Consider the following 23,329-nt stretch of genomic DNA (forward strand, 5'->3'; position numbering starts at 1 on the left):
TTGCTTGTGGTTTTATGCCAACAGCTGTTATGGACAAGTTCCAGGAACCAGGAGGTTACCCGTGAGCAGAGGGAAAACAGAGGACAGGGAAATAACAGAACCCATCAAAGTGCTTTATGTGGTTATATTGGTACCCTGATTAGGATTATATATACACTTATATCATTCATCAAGTCAGACAGGGAAGAGGAACACCCAGAACTGGGAGGAACTTCGATTCCGCTGGTAACTAATGGAAAGTTATTGCTTGGACTTTAGGAAGGACGTGAAGGCTTGAGAGATGCAGAAGAGATTTTCCAGAATGGTTCCAGGAATGAGGGACTTCAGATACGTGGATAAACTGGGAAGCTGGAGCTGTTCTCCTAAGAGACAAGAAAGTTGAGAGGAGATTTGATAGAAGCATTCAAGATTGAGGGTCTAGGCAGAGTAGATGAAGAGAAACTGTTCCTAATTGGTGGAAGGGCTAGAATGATGTGGAGATGCCGGCGTTGGACTGGGGTAAGCACAGTAAGAAGTTGGACTTTAACCTGGTGTTGTGAGACTTCTTACAAGGGCTAGAAGCCAGAGGGTACAGATTTAAGGTGAATGGCAAAAGTGGTAATGACTATGTGAGGATTTTTGTTTTCTCTATGTTAGGATCAGCCTGAGTGATGGAGTCAGATTCAAAAGGAAATTTGGTAAGCAGTTGAAAAGAAAAACTTTGCTGAGCTATGGGGCAAGGACCGAGGAGTGAGAATAGCTAAGTTGTGTTTATTGAGAGCTGGAATGGATAAGATCAAATGGCCTCTTAAGCTGCAACCATTTCAATTATTATATAATGGTAACTTGCTGAAATTTCACTGATGATTAACAGTAAAGCTGTAACACTCAGATTCTCCTCAATAGTAACAGTAATACAATAACTCACTGATAATTTATTTATAACTACATTAATAGGCGTAATGTTGCAAGATCTTACCTATATAAAGAACAAACAAAGAACAAAGAACAAAGAACAGTACAGCACAGGAAACAGGCCCTTCGGCCCTCCAAGCCTGTGCCGCTCCTTGGTCCAACTAGACCCATCGTTTGTATCCCTCCATTCCCAGGCTGCTCATGTGACTATCCAGGTAAGTCTTAAACGATGTCAGCATGCCTGCCTCCACCACCCTACTTGGCAGCGCATTCCAGGCCCCCACCACCCTCTGTGTAAAAAACGTCCCTCTGATGTCTGAGTTATACTTTGCCCCTCTCAGCTTGAGCCCGTGACCCCTCGTGATCGTCACCTCCGACCTGGGAAAAAGCTTCCCACTGTTCACCCTATCTATACCCTTCATAATCTTGTATACCTCTATTAGATCTCCCCTCATTCTCCGTCTTTCCAAGGAAAACAACCCCAGTCTACCCAATCTCTCCTCATAGCGAAGACCCTCCATACCAAGCAACATCCTGGTAAACCTTCTCTGCACTCTCTCTAACGCCTCCACGTCCTTCTGGTAGTGCGGCGACCAGAACTGGACGCAGTACTCCAAATGTGGCCTAACCAGCGTTCTATACAGCTGCATCATCAGACTCCAGCTTTTATACTCTATACCCCGTCCTATAAAGGCAAGCATACCATATGCCTTCTTCACCACCTTCTCCACCTGTGTTGCCACCTTCAAGGATTTGTGGACTTGCACACCTAGGTCCCTCTGTGTTTCTATACTCCTGATGACTCTGCCATTTATTGTATAACTCCTCCCTACATTATTTCTTCCAAAATGCATCACTTCGCATTTATCCGGATTAAACTCCATCTGCCACCTCTCCGCCCAATTTTCCAGCCTATCTATATCCTGCTGTATTGCCCGACAATGCTCTTCGCTATCCGCAAGTCCAGCCATCTTCGTGTCATCCGCAAACTTGCTGATTACACCAGTTACACCTTCTTCCAAATCATTTATATATATCACAAATAGCAGAGGTCCCAGTAGAGCCCTGCGGAATACCACTGGTCACAGACCTCCAGCCGGAAAAAGACCCTTCGACCACTACCCTCTGTCTCCTATGGCCAAGCCAGTTCTCCACCCATCTAGCCACTTCTCCTTGTATCCCATGAGCCTTAATCTTCTTAACCAACCTGCCATGTGGGACTTTGTCAAATGCCTTACTGAAATCCATATAGACGACATCCACGGCCCTTCCTTCATCAACCGTTTTTGTCACTTCCTCAAAAAACTCCACCAAATTTGTAAGGCACGACCTCCCTCTTACAAAACCATGCTGTCTGTCACGAATGAGATTGTTCCGTTCTAAATGCACATACATCCTGACTCTAAGAATCCTCTCCAACAACTTCCCTACCACGGATGTCAAGCTCACCGGCCTATAATTTCCTGGGTTATCCCTGCTACCCTTCTTAAACAACGGGACCACATTCGCTATCCTCCAATCCTCAGGGACCTAAAGTAGCAATTCTATATATAAGCTGCTGATCTTTACCCTGGAACCACAGCCAGCAATCCCCTGCACTACACAAGACATGGTCAGGTTTCCCAGTTGATGCCACTTTTAACTGGTTTGATGTCTCTCTTCCTATCTCCTCGTTACCTGGTCCCGCCTGAAGCTGACAAGTCTGAACTCAGTCAGAGCCAATCTATACTTGGACTTCACAAGTATAGATTGGGAACCAAACTTAAAGACTGTACAATAAAGGCTGTGGACTCAATGTTTGGGGTACTTGTCAAACCTCTCACAGATGCGTCATCCCAAACTCAGCTTAGCACTTAAATTATTGCGAAAACTCCATGGAGCTCAGACTTAATAAAAGGGAAGTTTTCACAGGATTGTAGAAATTATGGCATTCAGCCTCTGGTTCCAGCAAGCAATTCTGTAACCCTATTCCTCAGCAAAACCACCTCTCCCCCAGATTTTTTTTCATTTCTCTTTATCAAATATTTATTCTTTGAAATGAAGTTTTAGTCTCTACCTCAATAGATACACATGGTGAAGAAAGCATCAGTGGGCTGATTCATGCTTCTATGTGCGGCACGGTAGCACAGTGGTTAGCACTGCTGCTTCACAGCTCCAGGGACCTGGGTTCGAATCCCGGCTCGGGTCACTGTCTGTGTGGAGTTTGCACATTCTCCCTGTGTCTGCGTGGGTTTCCTCTGGGTGCTCCGGTTTCCTCCCACAGTCCAAAGATGTGCAGGCTAGGTCGATTGGCCATTCTAAATTGCCCCTTGGTGTCCCGGGATGCATAGGTTAGCAGGATTAGTGGGTAAATATGTAGGGATATGGGGATAGGGCCTGGGTGGGATTGTGGTTGGTGCAGACTCGATGGGCCGAATGGCCTCTTTCTGCACTGTAGGATTCTATGATGTGCTGTAAATTTTCACTTATGCACCTTGTGGTAGCTTTCAATAAGTCTGAAGTATAAAAGTTCAAGACTTTGCTGACCATAGAATTATAAAGTAGAATTATACGAAATGATTACAGCACCATGGAGGTTATTTGGCTCATTGAGATTAAGCCAGCTCTCTGCAAGTCCCATTCCCCTGTCCTTTCTCCATAGTCCTGCAATTTCTCCCCATTTCAGGTCCTTATCCAAATCATTTTTGAAAGCCATGACTGAGTTTGCCTTTACCACCTTTCAGACAGTGCATTCCAGATGATAATGACTTGCTGCATAAAAAGGTTTGTCTTCTTATTGTCTTCAGTTCTCTTCATATTAAACCTGTGTCCTCTGGTTCTTAACTCTCCCGCCAGTGAGTCTGGACATCTCAGGGCACTTCTAACAAATCTCCTCAACCTTCTCTTCTCTAAGAACAACATTAACTTTGCCAGTCTATCCACATTACTGAAGCCCCCCTACATCTAGAACCATTCTTTTAAATCTCTTCTTCACCCTCTTATGAAGTCTCCACATGTTTCATACCTTTAATTGGATATATTACTCCAGTTGAGGCCACATCAGGGTTTAGTAAGGATCGTTATAACCTCCTTACTTTTTTTATCCCATGCCTCTATTTTTAAAGCTCAGCATCCATTACTGCCAATTACACTTCACTTTATTATTAACATGTGTCTCATCCATCACATGCAACTGTCTAAAAGAGACAGATTTAAGTCAATATTTTGCAAAAGTGTTTGTACAACTGATGTAGCTTATTTGATTCAAGTGTGAATAAAGCAACACATTTAAGAATCAAACCTAGTAATTACAAACACCCTTAGGATTGAATTGCATTCCAAATTATTCATTTCTAATACTATTACAGACAGGAGGTGGATTAATTTAAACAGCCCAGATTTCTCCTCTCACCACCTGCCTGTAAATAGAAAAGTGGTTTTGATTTTTGAGCTCCACAGATCTTGCTGGTGTTGTGTTGTCCCCAACCCCTCAGCTTTGCAGTGATCCAATTCTCTATTAATGACCCAGGAATTCCCACAGCAAAACCTGTCCGGAAAGGAGCAGAACTCTCTTGCAGCTTCTCTGGTAAAGTGGAGCCTGTGAAGGCTTTCAGACTTTCCCAGGTGGATGGCTTTCCTACCCCCTCCAAAAAAGAAAAATCTGATTTGAATAATTGTTAATATAAAAATAAGAGTCTCCATTCAAATTCTCAGGCTCATTCGCCTGTTCAGAGCGAATCTTGTTGACAGCTGACAATCTACCCTGTAAAGCTTTGTAAAGTACCGCAAGCTGCAATCTCCTAGACTGTGTACAAGATAAAGCCTCTTTAAAAGAACAAGAGCCATATTGATCATTCATATGATATTCAAATATACACACCATTTTCAAAAGTAATTTTAAGCATTTCGTATCCCCTTCCTATCCACACTCCCTTCAGGATAACCCTCAACTTCCTTGTTAATCAAAAATCTAACTCTGCCTTGAATATATGAATCATCCTCCGCTGTTCTCTAGCAAAGAATATTCGACAGACTGAATCCCTCAGAGAAAAAAAATCTGCCTCATCTCAGTTTTAAATGGAAGTCGCCTAACTTTAAAACTGTGGTCTGTAATTCTAGACTCTCCCACAAGGGGAGATATCTTCTCAGCATCCAATGTATCAAGTCCCCTCAGGCTCTCATGTTTCAATAAGATTACCTCTCGTTTTTCTAAACTGTAAAGACGCAACCTGCTTAACCTTTCCTCATACACTAACCTGCCCCTTCATCCCAGGAATAACCATTGCCCATCACAACTGGAAGGAAGCAGTGGTCCAGCAAAAAGACACCACACAGATAATACCAACGCCACTTTAAAATTCCTCATCAGGTGGCGCACATGAGGATCATGAAGTGAATTTCTTGCTATTCTCTCCATCTCCCAAATGACAAAAATCACCTCAATGGGAAGCTCAATTGTGAAGGTTAATAGTATTAGAACTGACTGATATTTTGACTTGGCATTTAGTTATAAATCCAGTGCAGTTACTTACTGCGCTATTTCCATATCTTTGTAGAAGTCCTGGGACACGTAACATACATCCTCCTTCACTTGATTAATAACGTGCGTCTCATCCATCACATGCAACTGTCTGAAAGAGACAGATTTAATCAATATATTGCAATAGTGTTTGTACCACTGACATACTCTGTTTGACTCAAATGTGAATAAACCAACAAATTTAAGAATCAGATCTAATGTTAGCAACACCCTTGGGATTGAATTGTATTTCAAATTATTAATTTACCACACTGTTACTGACAGAAGAGGTGTTTAACTTAAACAGCCCTGATTTCCACTCTCACCACCCTGTCCACAAACAGAAAGGTGTTTTTGATTTCCTCCCCCACTCCTTTGATATGCTGCGGTGTATTGTCCCTAACCCCTCAGTTTTGGAGTCATCCAATGCTCTATTATCTCGAGTTTGCTGTGAGGTTGAGTAAAATCAGAGAGTTTATTTTATGTACACTTAAAATATGGGGAGAGGGCACATTCACACAATAAAATTGGGATCATAGAAAGAAAGAGGTACAAAGCAAAGACCACACCAAAGTAAGAATGCTGTTTCATGCAAGTCCGAATGCAAGAGTGAAACGGCGGTTTGAAGACTGATGCTGGATAATTCACCTTTTCAGTAGAAATAATTTCCACAATGAGATGGCAAATAGAGATGATTTAACCTTTTTAAAATTCATTCGTGAGACATTCAATCTTGAATTAAATGGACAGTTTAAGATAGAACCATTTACAAATCCCAGCATTCTAAACATCTCCCTGGGATTTGGAGACCTGTCTATTCACAGTCAGCACAGCTGCTCTGGCCATGGCTTCCTCCTCCTTCAGGTGCTATGCTCTAAGAGAGCATTGGCGACCATGAATTTCCATTGGATTGGGCCACGGTTGACAAAGTACTGCAGTATGGCTGACCAGGAACCTCTCCCACTCTGACCACTTGCCATCAGATGCATTGGAAGAATTTGCAAGCTGATAATTAACCTGTTTAGCCACATTATGAATGCACCTTCCGTGGCCAAGTCCTGAAGTGGGACTTGAACCCAAAGCTTTTGGCCAAGAGGTAGGGATGCTGCCACTGTAACACACGTCCTTCCTGATTATTGTTTATAGGTGTGAATATCTTGCACCTTCTTCCCACTAAAACAACCGGAACCCCCTTTACATTTTAATAACCAAGCCACCCAGGCTTGTTGTCGAATAGAAACAGGTTACATGACAGGTTACATTGCTCTAATTTCCAAGTCCTGTATTGCTAAATACGAGGTGCCAACCTATAATTAATACACATCATAGATCATCTTTCTCAGTATTCTCAGCTTTAAAAACAGAAGAGGATAAAAATTAAATGCACAGGAAGATGTAATACATATGGAATAGGAATGTTTGGTTTCCATGGAAAAATGGGCAGATTTGTAAATGTCAATTCTCAAAGCAACAGGAAAACACTCTTTAAAAATGGTATTCCACTTAGTCCAACAAAACAGTAGCTGGTATCTTGTGTGGTATAAATATTCAATTATTCTAAAATAGAAAATCCTCTGACTGAAGAACAGCAAAGAAGATCTACCAGCACATCTTAAAAATCTTCCATTTCTACTTAATATGGGTTTTGCTATTAGAAATATTGGTAGTTATAATTGGAACAAAATTGAACTTATCATACTGCAGTTACATCCACTTGCCAGTGATAGTGCTAAAGGACCTGGGTTTTGCAGTTCCTCTGCCTATACAAGAGAAATTCCTATTCTGCCATCAATTCTGCTTCACAAGTTGCCATATTTTTCCACAAAGTATTGTACTAAATGCACCAAATGGAAGATTTGAAAATAGAGACTGAATTGCACCTGGATGCTCGAATCAATCTTTCATCTCCCCAGCCACCTGATGTTCCCTCCCAGGTGTAATGTCACGGGAGATCGACATGCTTGCTTCTAAAATTATTTTAATCTCTCAGATAGAGGCTTGAAGTGTGGATAGAAGCACAGGGTGTGATCAGGATAAAGGAAGGAAGGAAGGAGTGGGTGGGAGCACAGCAGTCACAAAGAGGTAGCAGCTGTGAGAGAGAGAGAGACGGCATCATTGAGCTGCAGACACTGTATAAGTGTGTTCAAGTCTATGGACAACAGCTTTGTATCATCTATTTTGGAGCCAGAGCTAGGTGGTTTGTGCAAGTGTGAGTCAATGCTGCTGAGCTTAGATAACTCAGGAGTAAAGTATAATCACAAGAGTTGTAGCAAAGTACACAAGACTATTTATTTGAACCTCTCTTACTATGTTGCTTTGTCTACAAGGAGAGAAACGTTTCAGGTAACACACAAAGCATCATTTCAGTTCTATGGCACAGCTGTGTGATCTTCATGGCCACATGGTCTGACTGCTTTAAACAAATCCATCCTGTGTTCAATTAGTTGTTCTGTATCCCCTCAAGGTCTACCAGAGATAAATTATTCTGTTGTAGACTATAATTCCCTGGCTCTTCTCCAAAAATCAGAAAAAAACCCACTAGGGGGTTAGTGGCTTCCTTTTTAAATGCAATGAGCACATGTAGCAAAAAGATCTTAATTTAGAAATCACGTGCATCACCCATAATAAGTCAGGCGATACACATCCTATAAAGACAACAATGTTATGTGAAGTATTATGAATTCTTATCCTTCAAAGTGAAATGATGCCCAAGGCCACACAGTCTAACTGTGAAGTAAGCACAGCCTCCAGTCAATGAGAATGTAATTGCTGCTTGGTGAAGATATGTTGAAGATTGCAAAATTCATGCAAGTTTCAAGCATCAATTCAGAAACAGTCACCAAGCGACTCATTTTAAGATCATTTTGCAGCTATAAGTGCTGAAGTTGACATCTTAAATGTTAATGATTTATGCTAGGCATTTTCTAAACAATAACACTAGGTGTCCTGTAACATTGCTCGAGTCAAATAGCACCCTTAACATAGTGAAACGTCCCAAGGCATTTCACAGGAATCTTATAAAGTAAAATATGATACTGGGCCACATAAGGAGATACAAGATCAGGTGAGTAAAAGCTTGATCAAAGAGTAGATTTTATGAACTGCCTTCAGGAGGAAAATGGGTTGAAAGGTGGAGAGGTGTTGGGAGCTTATTCTGGAGCCCAAGGCTTGAACAACTGAAAGACAGGAGCCAATGGAATGGGATTTGTGGGCACCATTTCACTTTGAAGCATAAGAATGCATAATACTTCACATAATATTGTTGTCTTTATAGAACGTTTATCGCCTGACTTGTCATGGAGTGATGCACGTGATTTCTAAATTAAGATTTCTTTCTTACATGTGCTCACTAGTCACAAGACAAGGCACAGGCAGTAGAGCTTTCGATGACTTCATGACTGTGACGGAGGGCAAAACATGGGAGAACAGCCAGGAGTTGGAGATTATAATGTTGGGAGGGGCATGAGAATGAAAGATTAAAACAGATTGTAAAATTGCACTTGAGACAATGGTCCTAAAAGAATAGGATCTTTTAAAAACTATTAGATAAATTTATTGCCTCACACACCATGCCTACCTTAGTAATAAAAATGCTTTGCCTCAGTTGTCAGCACAGTTGTCTCCAAGTCAGAAGGAGTGGGTTCATGTCCCACTCTAGGACTGGAGCACAAAAATTAAGGCTGATACTCTAGTGACATACTGAAGGGAGTGGTGCACTGTTAGAGGTGTTTTCTAATGTATGAGACATTAAACTAAAGCACCATCTGCCCTTTTCAATGACACTACTTTGAAGAGCAGTGGACTTATCCCAGCCAATATTTCCTCTTAGGCAGTCCCTCGGGCTAGAGGATGATTTGCTTCCACTGCAGTGTGATGGGTTCCGAGATGGCCTACTTGGCCAACGTGTGATCTGCAGACTCTGACATATGTGGGGTAGGTGGTGCTTGAAGAATGGAGCTGTTGAGGTGTTTGGAGGTTTGCACACTCTTGAACTTCGTCTCAGCATGGTCCCGACAATATCTCTCGATGTGTTCAGTATCTTCCCAAATAAACATTTTCCATTTTGGTCGGTCACAAGCTAGGTACTCCCATGAATCCACAGGGATGTATGATCACTTCAGACATGGTCCGACGACATATTTAAGGTATTTATGCTGTCTTCCTGGAGTCTCTTACCATAATCACGAAGCGGCATGTTGACACAATAGTTAGCACTGTTGTCTCACAGCGCCAGGGACCCGGGTTCAATTCCCGGCTTGGGTCACTGTCTATGTGGAGTTTGCACATTCTCCCTGTGTCTGTATGGGTTTCCTCGGGATGCTCCGGTTTCCTCCCACAGTCTATATTTCCCCTTAGTGTCAGGGGCACTAGCTGGAGTAAATGCATGGGGTTATGGGATAGGGTCTGGGTGGGATTGTGGTCTGTGCAGACTCGATCAGCAAAATGGCTTCTTCTGCACTGTAGGGATTTTTAAAAAAATCATGTTCCAAAATGGCTGCTGCGGTACCAACATTACAGCAGTGACAACACTGCAGAAGTATCTCTTTGGCTTGAAAACACTTTGGGACATCCTGCAGTAATGAAAAACACTATATAACACAAGTAATTCTTTTTTAATTATTTGTACCTCTCCTTTTTTACCAGGCATCTCTGCAATATTACTGAAGCAAAGCATCTTGGTTTCTGTTCCAAACAATAATAGTAATATGATTCCAGAGCCTGCTAGCTATTTGATGTAGAATTACAATCTTAAATATAGTTTGTATAAATATTTAAAATATAGTATATTACGAACAAGAGATTCCACTTTGCTTTTATTTATCAAAAGATTTTCCCTCTGGCATGTGTTAATGACACTGTAGACATTGTATTTTGACATGCAAGTATTTAAAATATAATTTGTCACAAACAGAACATGACAAATAACTCTTTGATAACTTTCTTGTTTGAAAAGAAAATCTCAGAAATAACTGAAGAGTTTATGATTCCTTTTGTTTTGGTGCTTTATATCAAATCAAATTTCACATTTCCCAAGGATTCTATTTTTTTTAAATATTGCTTTCATACATCAGATCGGGGGACAACAGGGCTTAGAAGGAACATGTCTCTCTATGCATCAAGATAAACATTTCAGTTAGTCACAACTCCTTTGGAAAATGACACATCTTTTTTGAAAACATCAGACAAACTGCAGTCAGATCATGTAGCTTGAGCCATTTTAATTAAACTTTTCCCAAGAAAGAAAATTCAACTCAGGCCAATTTTGTACACCACTTCCTTGTAGCTAGCTTTAGCGATGAACTAGTGAAAACTTGGGTGCCTCTCGCACCACTGGCGATGAATGGCACATTGTATCAGCCAGCTGAGTCACCCTCTAATGGCATCAGCTTCTATTTCAGTAAGTTAGAAGAGATCTATTGAAACATTCAGAAAAAATTATTAAAAAGTAAATTGCATGCGGAAAAACTTTCAGGAGGTATTGGTGTAATTCAGCGGGAAAAATAATCCAACTGCCCGATTGCGCAGGGGACGCTAGATAAGTACATGAGGGAGAAAAGAACAGAAACATAGAAACCCTGTAGAACAGAAAGAGGCCATTCGGCCCATCGAGTCTGCACCAACCACAATCCCACCCAGGCCCTACCCCCATATCCCTCTAATCTACGCATCCCAGGACACTAAGGGGCAATTTTAGCATGGCCAATCAACCTAACCCGCACATCTTTGGACTGTGGGAGGAAACCGGAGCACCTGGAGGAAACCCACGCAGACACGAGGAGAATGTGCAAACTCCACACAGACAGTGACCCAAGCCGGGAATCTAACCCAGGTCCCTGGAGCTGTGAAGCAGCAGTGCTAACCATTGTGCTACCGTGCCGCCCAAAGGATATGTCGATAGAGCTAGCTGAGGAGGAATGGGAAGAGGCTTGTGTGTGAGAAGCATAAACATCAGTACAGGCAAGTTGAGCCAAATGGTCTGCTGTTGTGCTTTAGACTCTATGTAATAATGCACCTAACAAACTGAAACAAACTATGGTTTAAAAACCAGGCATGATTAATCTAAATAACTGCTAAATTTTAAGAATAGGATTAGTGTTCCAGGTTTTATTACCAGTAGAAGGGAGACGGTTTGTAAATTGAGTGCACACAACATTGCAACTTGCCGCCGTTCCAATATAAAGGATAGCGGGAACTTTAAGATCAGCTCACTTCTAGAATTACAGAACACTTGTCATTTTCACTGACACATATCCCTATTATCCCTTTTTAAGATTAGCACAAACCTTTCAACACAAAATTACCTGTTAACCTTCTATTCAGGTAGCCACAATAAACCTTTCACAACTTGGCTTGTTATGCTATGAATAACTGAAAATACATTTTCGTCTTTTACCTGATTATTAACTTTTTTTTTCCTTCTGTATTCTTAAAAAAAACTTAAGCATACTCCCATAAATATGGTTAGCAAATTCGCATCATAACTAGACTCCATAAAATTATCTAAAGTTTAAAACCATCTCCCCTTTCCAAAGCTAGGATTGTCTGTGGAAGCCGTACCTGTAGGATATTATTTCTTTGAGATGGTTAGAAAGTAGTTTCCCTCCAACATTAATCCTAAAATGAAAAGAACACAATGCAATTATTTTGTGTTTCCCTTGGGCAGCCAGGTATCCAAAACATGACAGAGCTCAATAAGTGAAATTCACATGAATAGGACTTCAATTTGCCAGATATGATTGTACAATTATAGCTAGTACTCAAACTGCTTACCCAAGATAATGTAGATACAGTCCGACAATAACCTGAAGTGCTCAAAGGGATAATACTGGGATTTAACTTACTAAATATGTATGCATCTTCCTAAATGTACAGAATTGACAGTTACTTATCGAGCCAGACAAATCCTACCCGATAGGGATATGGCTTGCCAAGTGGGCTGGAGATAAGAAAAGGTTTCCAGTCACAGTTGAAAAGAGTTAGTGATAGCATAAAACATCATTTCCTCCCAGATGTACTCCATGAAAATGTAAACTTTCTCTTAGAATGCATTTACGTTTTTATGAGAAATAGTGTATACAGAAAATCTTACTCCATTAATTATGTTGTTAAGTTTTCCCCCTCTACACCCCTCCTGACCCAGACACTTCCCATCAATATGTCAGCATAGCACGTCAGTCAACATCACTCTCTAACACTCCCTGGCCCATATGTGGGACGTTTGCCAAAAATGATGGGCTCAGTTTCAATCTTCCAGCAGTGTTTTGATTCACTCGCTGCTCATTTACCGACAGAAGGAATTTGGGGCCAGTTTTTCCTCAAGATAGATTTATTCACATAATCCAGACAACACAGGGGCAGACTCCCTTATCCTCTCCCACACCATTTCTTATATACTCTCAATAAAAATGCTCTAATCTTTCCCCAATTAGTAACAGCTGCTCTCACTCACAAGTAGAGCATGCACGTCATTGTGATAGGATTGTAGGAGTGTCATTTCAAAGTCACCGCAACCCGATGACCCACTGACCTCACTCTTACTCATCATCCCATCCCTGATACAGCTCTCATTTGAATTTCAGTGCATTATAGTTTTTTTAAAAATCAGAAATCAATTATTTGTGAGCAAGAATATTTTACAATGCGTAGTAAGCTTCAGTGCGGACAACAACCAATACAGACTTATTGACTTTGCTTAAGTGGACATAACAAAAATTCTGATGGCGATGATATTCCTTATTACAGATATAAATATAGATTTACAGTTCTGATTTACCTGCAAATACCTTCATTCATCTTTTTTCCTTTACAGTGAGGAACAATATGCGTGAAAGAGTAACCGCTATCCACCACAAGACAGCAGAGTTCAGAATTATTTTCTTCAAAATACTTGTGCGCACTGAGTGTTCCAGCTGAAAGATACATTTAAAATATTCAAATCACATTTCTAGTTTTAAAAGTATATCAAATAATCTATTCTAATAATCTATAATCTATAATATATATATATAATCTGAGACTAATGGACCCTGTTGGAAAAAGCAACCAAGTATGAACACTCACCATTTGTCCTGTAGACTGCTTGAAACTGATACTCTTCAAATAAGATTTCATTCATTGATTCTTGGATGGAGTTAAAATTGAAATATGGCTCAGTGATGATTATGGTGGTTTCAGGAAAATCCACCTAAATGGAAGTTTTAAAACAATTAGATACAGTCTGACAGAACTCTATTAATGATTCCTTCATATCACGCGAAGAAGTGTCTCAGAAATTAGCTTTGATCTAGACATTTGGAAATGTATCGGGATTGAGGGGGAAAGGACTACTGCGCCACAATGGCCAGTACAGTAAACACGAAGAGAGCCTTTGTTGTAGGTTTAAAGGGGTCCAGAGAACAATAGAAAAATCAGAACACATGCACATGGATAAAGCTGTGAAAAACAATTGAGAACAAGTGCGCAAAATTATGAAATAACTGTGGCTGTGTTGCATCCACGTAAATTAAAATGTTGCTGGTGTACGAACTATCAGCAAAAAATGAAATTTCCATCTGATTGCACACGCCCATAAACCCCACCAATTATACAGTGCCCTTCAGATCCAAAATATATCAATTAATTACTTTTGAAGTGTAATCACTGTTCTGATCCAAGTAAATGCCTATGTCGATTTGAAAGAACAGTACCAGTTGGACTGGGCTTATAGGATATGGGGGTTCAACACATTCTCAGGAAGTAAATAAAAGCAAAAATTGAGAAAAAGGCATATACCAAATACATAGACAAATAAGGAGAGATGAAAAGAAAATATGAAACATTAGGATAGAAGGCTAAAGAACAATAAGGAAAGCAAAGGTAAACTACAAAATAATATTAAAATATTCTACAGAAACAGTAACAAAAGAAAAATCAGAATTGGGCTAAGGCCACTTGCTAATGGATACACAGAATAAATGCACAAGTAATGGCAGAAAAAATGGCAGAAATATTACTTTCCTCAATCTTTATCGGTGACATTAACATGGTGGGCATGACATACACAAAGATATAGAATCACTTAAATTAGAAGAGGGCAGGGGGAAGATAATAAAATAAAATTAATCAAACCTACAGAGGTTAAAAACTCCTGGTCCAGCCTGATCGCATCCACACACATTCCACATAAGGGAAGAGGTAGCAAAGACACTATTACATACATAAACTTTAAAAATCATTAGACGAGGGAGTAGAGTCACAAGGTTACTATGTAATACCTAAACACTCCACGATGACCTGTTCAACTTGTCTACTGCCCACCTTCCATCTTAGCACTCCATATGAAGCAACTTTCCTGATCGAGATTTACCAGCTGACATCCACTGGATCAAGGAATAGGAAACACACCAGAAAATCACTAACAAGTTCCTTGTGACAAACCCCACTGTCAAATGACAGGCTCTGAACTACCGTGGTGAGAGTGTTGTTGCCCAACAGGTTTGAGACAGTCCAAGGCCACTGTGCAAACAACCTGCATCACTGGGGCCTTGGTGCAAACCCCTTATGCACTGTGCAGAGACACAAGCAATGCTGCACGTTCCCAAGGAATGTCTCCCGCATAAACTAAGTAGCAGACTAATCACCTCAAACTTGACAAAAAAGAGAGGCTATCATTCAGCTTAAGGAACTTGCACTTATTGAATAAACAACCCTGATGAAGCTTGGAAAGTCAAAATGGAGTTTGCGAAAAGTCATTAAAAACATCATGACGAATGCAAAGCAGAAGATCCCTGCTCTCAATCTTCTGCAAAGTCCGTGGGCAATCCTAAACTGTATCAGCACAAACCATGGCATGTGGGGATACATGATGAACAAATTAATACAAAATTTAAATCTCTCCCGAACAAACCGTAAAACATGTAATGATTCAATCCCTGATTTGCAAATATGAAGGAGGCATCTGAAAAGTACACTCCGCTATTCCTGATGTAATTATCTGGCTTAATAAACTGAAAGTAAAGTTACAGTTGCTCCACATTTACATCGGTCATGATAAGGTGACCACCTGATTGGTGACTTAAAATCTATATCCATTTGTGCTTCTACAAGGATTTATTATTAACAAAGCCAAAAGAATATCTGGATTCATTTGTTTTTTTATCATTCGTCCTCTACCATGTTACACGAATGAGTTGGCAACCACGTGGCGATACTTTTCTCCGAGGGCAGCAAGGTACCTTGCACATTTCCTTCTCCAAGTTGTCAACATTTAGGCTTCATGAAATAACTTATTACTAAAGTACAGAAGTTTTGTTATTTTCAAAGATTTCTGCAATAGGTGTTTCACGTTTGCAACATTTTTTGCAGATGTGGTGCTGAGTGGAAGTTGGGCTACGAAGTAATATAGTAGCTGGAAAAATATAATTAAAAGGCGGTAACCTGAACTAGCTGTATTTCCAATAGATCCATTCTATGAAGAGATGTTTAGCAGGCGTTAATTTGTTATTAAAGATTCCTTCCAGGCGTCTGCCTTGTTCACTTGGTAACACCATTGCCTGAATCAAAGGTTGTGGGTTTTGAGTTTCCCTCCAGGATTTGGCCACACGATCTGGGCTGAGATTTCATTGCAGTGCTAAACTAATGCTGCATTGTTGGAGGGGCTGTCCGTTGATTGAATCATTAAGGCAAGGTCTTGTCTGCACGGTAGCACAGTGGTTAGCACTGCTGCTTCACAGCTCCAGGGACCTGGGTTAGATTCCCGGCTTGGGTCACTGTCTGTGTAGAGTTTGCACATTCTCCTCGCGTCTGTGTGGGTTTACTCCAGGTGCTCCGGTTTCCTCCCACAGTCCAAAGATGTGCGGGTTAGGTTGATTGGCCATGCTAAAAATTGCCCCCTAGTGTCCTGAGATGTGTATGTTAGAGGGATTAGTGGGTAAATATGTAGGGATATGGGGGTAGGGCCTGTGTGGGATTGTGGTTGGTGCAGACTCGATGGGCCGAATGGCCTCTTTCTGTACTGTAGGGTTTCTATGATTCTTTCTATGATTTAGGTAGACACCTCAAGCACAAGAACATTTTTCTCAATCTCCTGGCTAGTGCTACTCCCCCACTCACAGCATTAAAATCCAATCAACTGGACATTTTTCAATTAAAAAATTTCAAAATTTATTTATTCATGTCACAAGTAGGCTTACTGCAATGAAGTTACCATGAAAATCACCTGGTCGCCACACTCCGACGCCTGTTTGGTTACACTGAGGGAGAATTTAGCATGGTCAATGCACCTAACCAGCACGTCTTTCGGACTGTGGGAGGAAACCAGACCACCCGGAGGAAACCTACACAGATACGGAAGAATGTGCAGACTCCGCACAGTGACCCAAGCCAGGAATCGAATCCAGATCCCTGGCACTGTGGGGTGACAGTGCTGACCACTGTGTCACCGTGCCACCGAAAGAGTGCAGAGCCAATCCATCAGCATTTGTGAAAAGAAAAGGCAAATTAACTTTTGGTTTATACTTCAGAAGCTGATGGATCTGATGTGTATTTTCAGCACTTTTCATTTCACACTTATTTATTAATCCTCCTGCTGTTTATGAGCCTTTCCGTTTTCAACGTAACAAAATTAACTGCACAGCTAATTTTGAGTAATTCGAGAGGGATGATATGAGCTATAAGTGTTTTATTCTCCCTGCTTTGAATAAGAAAATGCAAAATAAAAACAAATTAAATTAAGCTGTATGTTCTTTATTACAGTCAGCACACTGCATGATTTCTGATTTACTTTTGGATGGGAATGTTTTATTAGCACAAGCGAATTCAATTAAATTAGAGAGCCTGACAGCAATCCATGTAATGACCACATGCGCGAATAAATGTTTCTGCACATTGTTTCTTGAAAATAAATTATTAGAACTCAAGTGTTTTCATTTTTGAATACAATGTGTTTAAGATGTACTTAAAATAAATCAAAGCCTGATTACCTATTGCCCAATGAGCGAGGATTGATTTGGTCTTGGAACAGAAAAATATGTTGAGCGACTGAAATTGTATAATAATTCACAACAATTACATGGCATGGAAATGAGCCATTCAGTCCACTGTATGTGTATATACTGCAGATATAGTTCTGCTCATCCCTTTTCACCTAACTTAACAATGTATCCTATTTTTTCCCTCATAATTATCAGCTTCCACTTGGTTGCATTCATGCTATTCACCTCACCTACTACATGTGATGGGTGGCGACTTCTACATTCTACGCACTTGGGGAACAAAGTCCTGAAATCCCTTCTTCAATGTATTAGTAACAATCTCTTATTTTTGGCTCCTTATTCTGGTTTCACCCTCCAGTGGGAACGTCATCTCTGCGTCTACCCTATCAAAAAGTTTCACAATCTTCATGACCTCAATCAGGTTATCGTTCAGTCTCCTCTCTTATGGAGAAAAGAGCTTTGGCTGTTCAGTCTTTCCTTATGGATATAACCTCTCAATTCTAATAATCTAGGAATTTGTACCTTCTCTATCGCCTATTGCCTCAATCTTTTGTGGAGACCAGGACTGCTTGCTGTTCCCAGGCCTGGTCTCACCATGACTCTGTGCATCTTTAACATATCTGCTTTTCAATTTAACCCTCCAGAAATGCACCCCAATGTTTGTTTGTTTGTTTTTAGTACCGTATAAACTTGTACCATTACTTTGTGTTGGTTCTATTCCCCAGATCAAGCTGATCCCATACACAATTTGGACACCTGTGTTCCGAGGCGTATGTGGCCTCCTCACTCTTCCTCCTAAAATGTACAACCTGACTCTTTTCTATATCAAAGTTCATTTACCAAATCATATGCCTTTTCTGCAAGTTTGCTAATGTCTTTCTGTATTTAGTTGCTGCAAATACAAATTTTGAAATATCATTCTTGATTCCTGAGTCCAAATCATGTGAGGTGAGAGTGACAGCACTTGACATCAAGGCTGCATTCGACTGAGTGTGGCATCAAGGAGCCCTAGTAAAACTGGAATCAATGGGTGTCGGGGACAAACTCTCCACTGATTGGAGTCATACCTGACGCATAGGAAGATGGTTGTGGTGTGGAGGGTCAGTCATCTCAGCTCCAGGACACCTCTGCAGGAGTTCCTCAGGGGTATGTCTTAGATCCAACCCTCTTCAGCTGCTTCATCAATGACTTTCCCTCCATCATAAGGTCAGAAGTGGGGATGTTCGCCAGTGATTGCACAATGTTCAGCACTATTCACGACACCTCAGATACTGAAGCAGTCCATGTTCAAATGCAACAAGATCTGGACAATATCCAAGCTTGGCAAATAACATCCGCACCACACAAATGCCAGGCAATGACCGTCATCAATAAGAGACACTCTAACCACCGTCCCATGACATTCAATGGAATACCAACACTCAATTCCAACCCCCCGTCCTTGGGGTTACCACTGACCATAAATTTAACTGGACTCGCCACATAAACACAGTGGCTACAAGAGTAGATCAGAAGCTAGGAATACTGCGGCAAGTAACTCACCTCCTAACTCCCCAAAGCCTGTCCACCATCTATAAGGCACAAGTCAGGGGTCTGATGGAAGACTCTCCACTTGCCTGGATGAGTGCAGCTTCGAAAACACTCAAGAGACTCAACACTATCCAGGACAAAGCAGCCCGCTTGATTGGCACCAGATCCACAAACATCCATTCTCTCCACAACCAATGTTCAGTAGCAGCAGTGTGTACTATCTACAAGATGAACTACAGCAATTCACCAAAGATCCTTAGAACGTACCTTCCAAACCCACGACCATTTCCATCTAGAAGGACAAGGGTAGCAGATACATGGGAACACCAACACCTGCAAGTTCCCCTCCAAACCACTCACCATCCTGACTTGGAAATATATCGCTATTCCTTTGCAGTCGCAGGGTCAAAATCCTGGAATTCCCTCCCTAACGCCATTGTGCGTCAACCCACAGCACACGGACTGCTGCTTTTCAAGGCAACAGCTCATCATCACCTTCTCAAGGGCAATTAGGGATAGGCGATAAATGTTGGCCAGCCAGCAACGCCCTTGTCCCACGAATGAACAAAAAAAATACCCTAAGTGTCAACAACAGTGATACCAGCACTAATCCTTGTGGAACATCATGTCTCACCACTTGCCCATCTGAGTTATTGCCGTTATTCCATACTCTGTTCTGTAGCCAACTTGGTATTTAAGAACATAGGAACATAAGAAATAGGAGTAGGCCATCTAGCCCCTCGAGCCTGCCCCGCCATTCAACAAAATCATGGCTGATCTGAAGTGAATCAGTTCCACTTACCCGCCTGCTCCCCATATCCCTTAATTCCCATATCGATCAGAAATCTATCTACCCGTGATTTAAACATATTCAACGAGGTAGCCTCCACCACTTCAACGGGCAGAGAATTCCAGAGATTCACTACCCTCTGAGAGAAGAAGTTCCCCCTCAACTCTGTTCTGAACTGGCCCCCACTTATTTTGAGGCTGTGCCCTTTAGTTCTGGTTTCCCTTCTAAGTGGAAAGAATCTCTCTGCCTCTATCCTATCCCTTCATTAACTTATATGTCTCTATAAGATCTCCCCTCAGCCTTCTAAACTCCAACGAGTACAGACCCAATCTGTTCAATCTCTCCTCATAAGCTACACCCATCATCTCCGGTATCAACACTTCTCTGCACTCCCTCCAAGGCCAATATATCCTTTCGCAAATAAGGGGACCAAAACTGCACACAGTACTCCAGTTGCGGCCTCACCAGTGCCTTGTATAGTTGCAGCAAGACCTCCCTGCTTTTATATTCTATCCCCCTATTTGTTCTGCTACTTGTCCCCTTACTCCATGTGTTCTGACCTTAGTCATAAATCTACTATGTAATACCTAATCATATATAGACTGGTGCACAGTACTCAGCTACAGAGTACACAAGGACCACCGCTGATGTCCGAGGCACTACTGCTCCCCAACATGTGCTCAGCAGTTTCCGGACCAAGTTGAACCTTGCCTTTGTCCATCTGGCTACATTACTGAGGTGGTGGTGGAAAGTTAATATGCAGAACAACTTCACTAAATAGTTAGGTCGCAGCAGGGTCATGTTGAATAGCTTTGCCATAGAAGGTCACTTTCAGCATGTACTGTATTTTTATTATCAAGATTGATTTATGTTTTGTGGGGATTTGGCTTTGAGCTGCCATGGAGTTTTGAACTCTATGTCACTGAAAATGGCTGCTTGTTTTGTCAGACAAGTTTATCTACACATGCGACTCTGCACAATTTTGTGGGCAGCGTGTGTAGACATTGAAATGGTTTTGGTACAAGTACTGAGCCTTGTGGCAGCCTGTTGTTCATGAGCCCGAATAAGCCAACATTGCCATTCAAATGGCAAAATCATCCAGAGCAGGTGTCATCTTCTAAGACAGAGGACAATCTTTACAAACTTCAACATCAGTCCTTTCATATAGACTGTGTCCTATATCAATAATAGGCCTACGAAAGTTGCATGGGCCTTGGATCTCTTCTGGAATCTTGCCTCGAAATACATGGTAAGGGCCAAAACCTGATCACAACAGTTGCAATTAGACCAGAATTCCACTTGATTTTTGGGGTTCACTAACCTGAGGGAGGAGAGAGTGATTCCTTTGAAGATCACGCACAGGAGTGATATTGGGTTTATCAAATGTCAAGTTACGAACAACAGAAACGTTTCAGTTATATGGGTCCCATCAAACATTTTATCATGGGTTGTGATATAATACATAATCCCTCAAACAGAGACTCATGCATATGTGTTACAGGTTGTGGACAAATTGGCAGAGAAAACCTGTCAATAAAATCCTTACCTTCTCCCAACTTGGTCATTCCCTAGGCAGAGCCAACAATTTCACTACCTCAAGTCCAAGTACCAACTTGAACACATATGGTACACAACTAATTTAGCGATTCATCACTAGTTCTGGGTGGACCACACCAGCACAATCACACTTTGCTCTCAGCTACCAAAACTGCTCACTAGTTCAAACTGGGGCCAGTTTGTTAGATATGTTCAAGAAGGAGTTGGATGTGGCCCTTGTAGCTAAAGGGATCAAGGAGTACGGAGAGGAAGCGGGAGTGGAATACTGAAAGTGCATGATCAGCCATGATCATATTGAATGGTAGTGCAAGCTCGAAGGGCCAAATGGCCTACTCTGATACCTATTTTCTATGTTGCTATCTTCTCAGAATTTAAAGATAACTCCCAGCTTCTTTTCTCCACTCTCAACTGTTTCTGTAAATTCCAATAAGCTGTTACTCACCCAACTTGCCTTCCTGACTTCATGCTAGGTGATATGGTAAATGACATTCTTCTACTTCTCCGGCAAATCGCCGTCACCATCCTGCTCCTGAAAGAACACCCTTGCAAACTACCACCCAATCTCCAACCTGTCTTTCCTCTCCAAAGACCTTGAATACTGGGTCTCCTCTCAAACCCATTCCCATTTTTCTAGCAACTCAAAATTTGATCCTCACAGAGTTCTGGCCCTGCCAAAGTACTGAAACGACCATGTCACAAGTTACATTCTCTATGATTGTGGTGCACCACCCACCCCTCGCTCCCCCATTGCTCTCAACGCCCTCTGCAGCATTTTAAAATTCTTATTCATATCTTCAAGTCACCTCTTTCCTACTCGTCCCATCTCTATAACTTCCTCCAACTGTGGAACACACCAAGCACTGTGTTCCTCAAACTTTGGTCCCTTGTTCATCCTTCACTGACTTCACCCCTCACTGACGGCCGAACCTTTAATCATATACACTGTAAAATCTGGAATTTCATCCCGAAAGCTCTCTACCTCTCCACTTTTAAAACACCCCTTAAAACCTACCTCTAACCAAGCTTCAAGTCCTCCAACATAATTGTTTTGGATTGTCAAATCTTGTTTGACTAGACTCCTATGAAACACCTCAGAATATCTTCCTACTTTAAAGACATACAAGTGCAAATTATTGCTGCTCTTGCATGACCACGTGCAGTACTTTGAAGGGCACTGTCCACAGATCTGAAGAAATGAGTTGAAGATTCTTGTATTTGATACATGGGCAACCATTCAATACGACAACTGAACTTACGAATGAGCCTCATGTAGAGAATATGGCCAGAGGTGCCTCGAGAGTACTTGTTGGTGTTGACTATGTTACTTGTAAGATAGTAGAATGCAAGAATCAAAAGGGTAGGTTCACAAAGTAAGAATCACCACAATACGCCAATGATCACAGAACTTACCTTGTACATTTCTTTGCCGAACAGGTGATCCCACACTTGTCTCTGAACATCCCAGTTTACCAAGTATCCCTAAAGTGAAGAATGGTATATAACATTAGGGAAATTATGCATTCAGAGACAAAAGATAACAGCATTTCTCAATACTTCCCAGGAAATCAAAGCCATCTTTGCATACCGAAAGTTTAATACAACCCAATATGGCCAGTAAAATAGGAGAAACTGGAAGTTTACCCAGAATGAAGACACAAAATATTGATGATAGAATCATGAAATAATTACAGGCCATTCAGCCCATACCATCTTTGCAAGCCCCACTTGCCTGCCCTTTCCCTGTAGCCCTGTAAACTGTTCCAGTTCAGTTCTTTATAACTTCTTTTGAAAACCGTAACTGAATCTCCATTCTTTCAAGCAGATTCCAGATTGTAATGACTTGCTGCATAAAAAAGGTTTTCGTGTTCCACATCATGACTTTTTTTTGGCCAGCCTCCTTGTACGTGTCCTCTAGTTCTCAATTCTTCCGACAATATTTTCACCTGCTTTTATTCTGCACCATATTACCGAAGAGGTGTCACTATCTACAGCAAGCAATCATTTTTAATTAACAGCTACTGGGCTGACGCCAGCCATTTCTGGACATCTATGAAACATATTTATTCCATGGACTTTCAAGAAGGTTCA

The 23,329-nt window shown here is 41.3% G+C and overlaps 1 protein-coding gene across 2 annotated transcripts in view; it reads right to left on the reverse strand.

Moving 5' to 3' along the window:
• actr6 (actin related protein 6) overlaps positions 1-22,716 on the reverse strand; it is a 34,727-nt gene extending 12,011 nt beyond the window's left edge. The window contains exons 1-5 of one of the 2 annotated variants that reach the window (XM_078234711.1): positions 22,652-22,716; positions 13,454-13,577; positions 13,167-13,302; positions 11,951-12,007; positions 5,406-5,504 (exon numbers count right to left, since the gene is read on the reverse strand). In XM_078234711.1, the coding sequence (XP_078090837.1) occupies positions 5,406-5,504; positions 11,951-12,007; positions 13,167-13,302; positions 13,454-13,577; positions 22,652-22,660 (425 nt within the window). In that variant the 5' untranslated portion in view covers positions 22,661-22,716. Of the gene's footprint in view, positions 1-5,405; positions 5,505-11,950; positions 12,008-13,166; positions 13,303-13,453; positions 13,578-14,504; positions 14,570-22,651 lie in introns of those variants that run through there. The other variant, XM_078234710.1, reaches the window with a different exon arrangement.
• Positions 22,717-23,329: the final 613 nt, after the last annotated feature.

This window comes from Mustelus asterias, chromosome 19 (genome assembly GCF_964213995.1).
Source record: "Mustelus asterias chromosome 19, sMusAst1.hap1.1, whole genome shotgun sequence".
In the NCBI taxonomy this organism is placed as follows: Eukaryota; Metazoa; Chordata; class Chondrichthyes; order Carcharhiniformes; family Triakidae; genus Mustelus; species Mustelus asterias.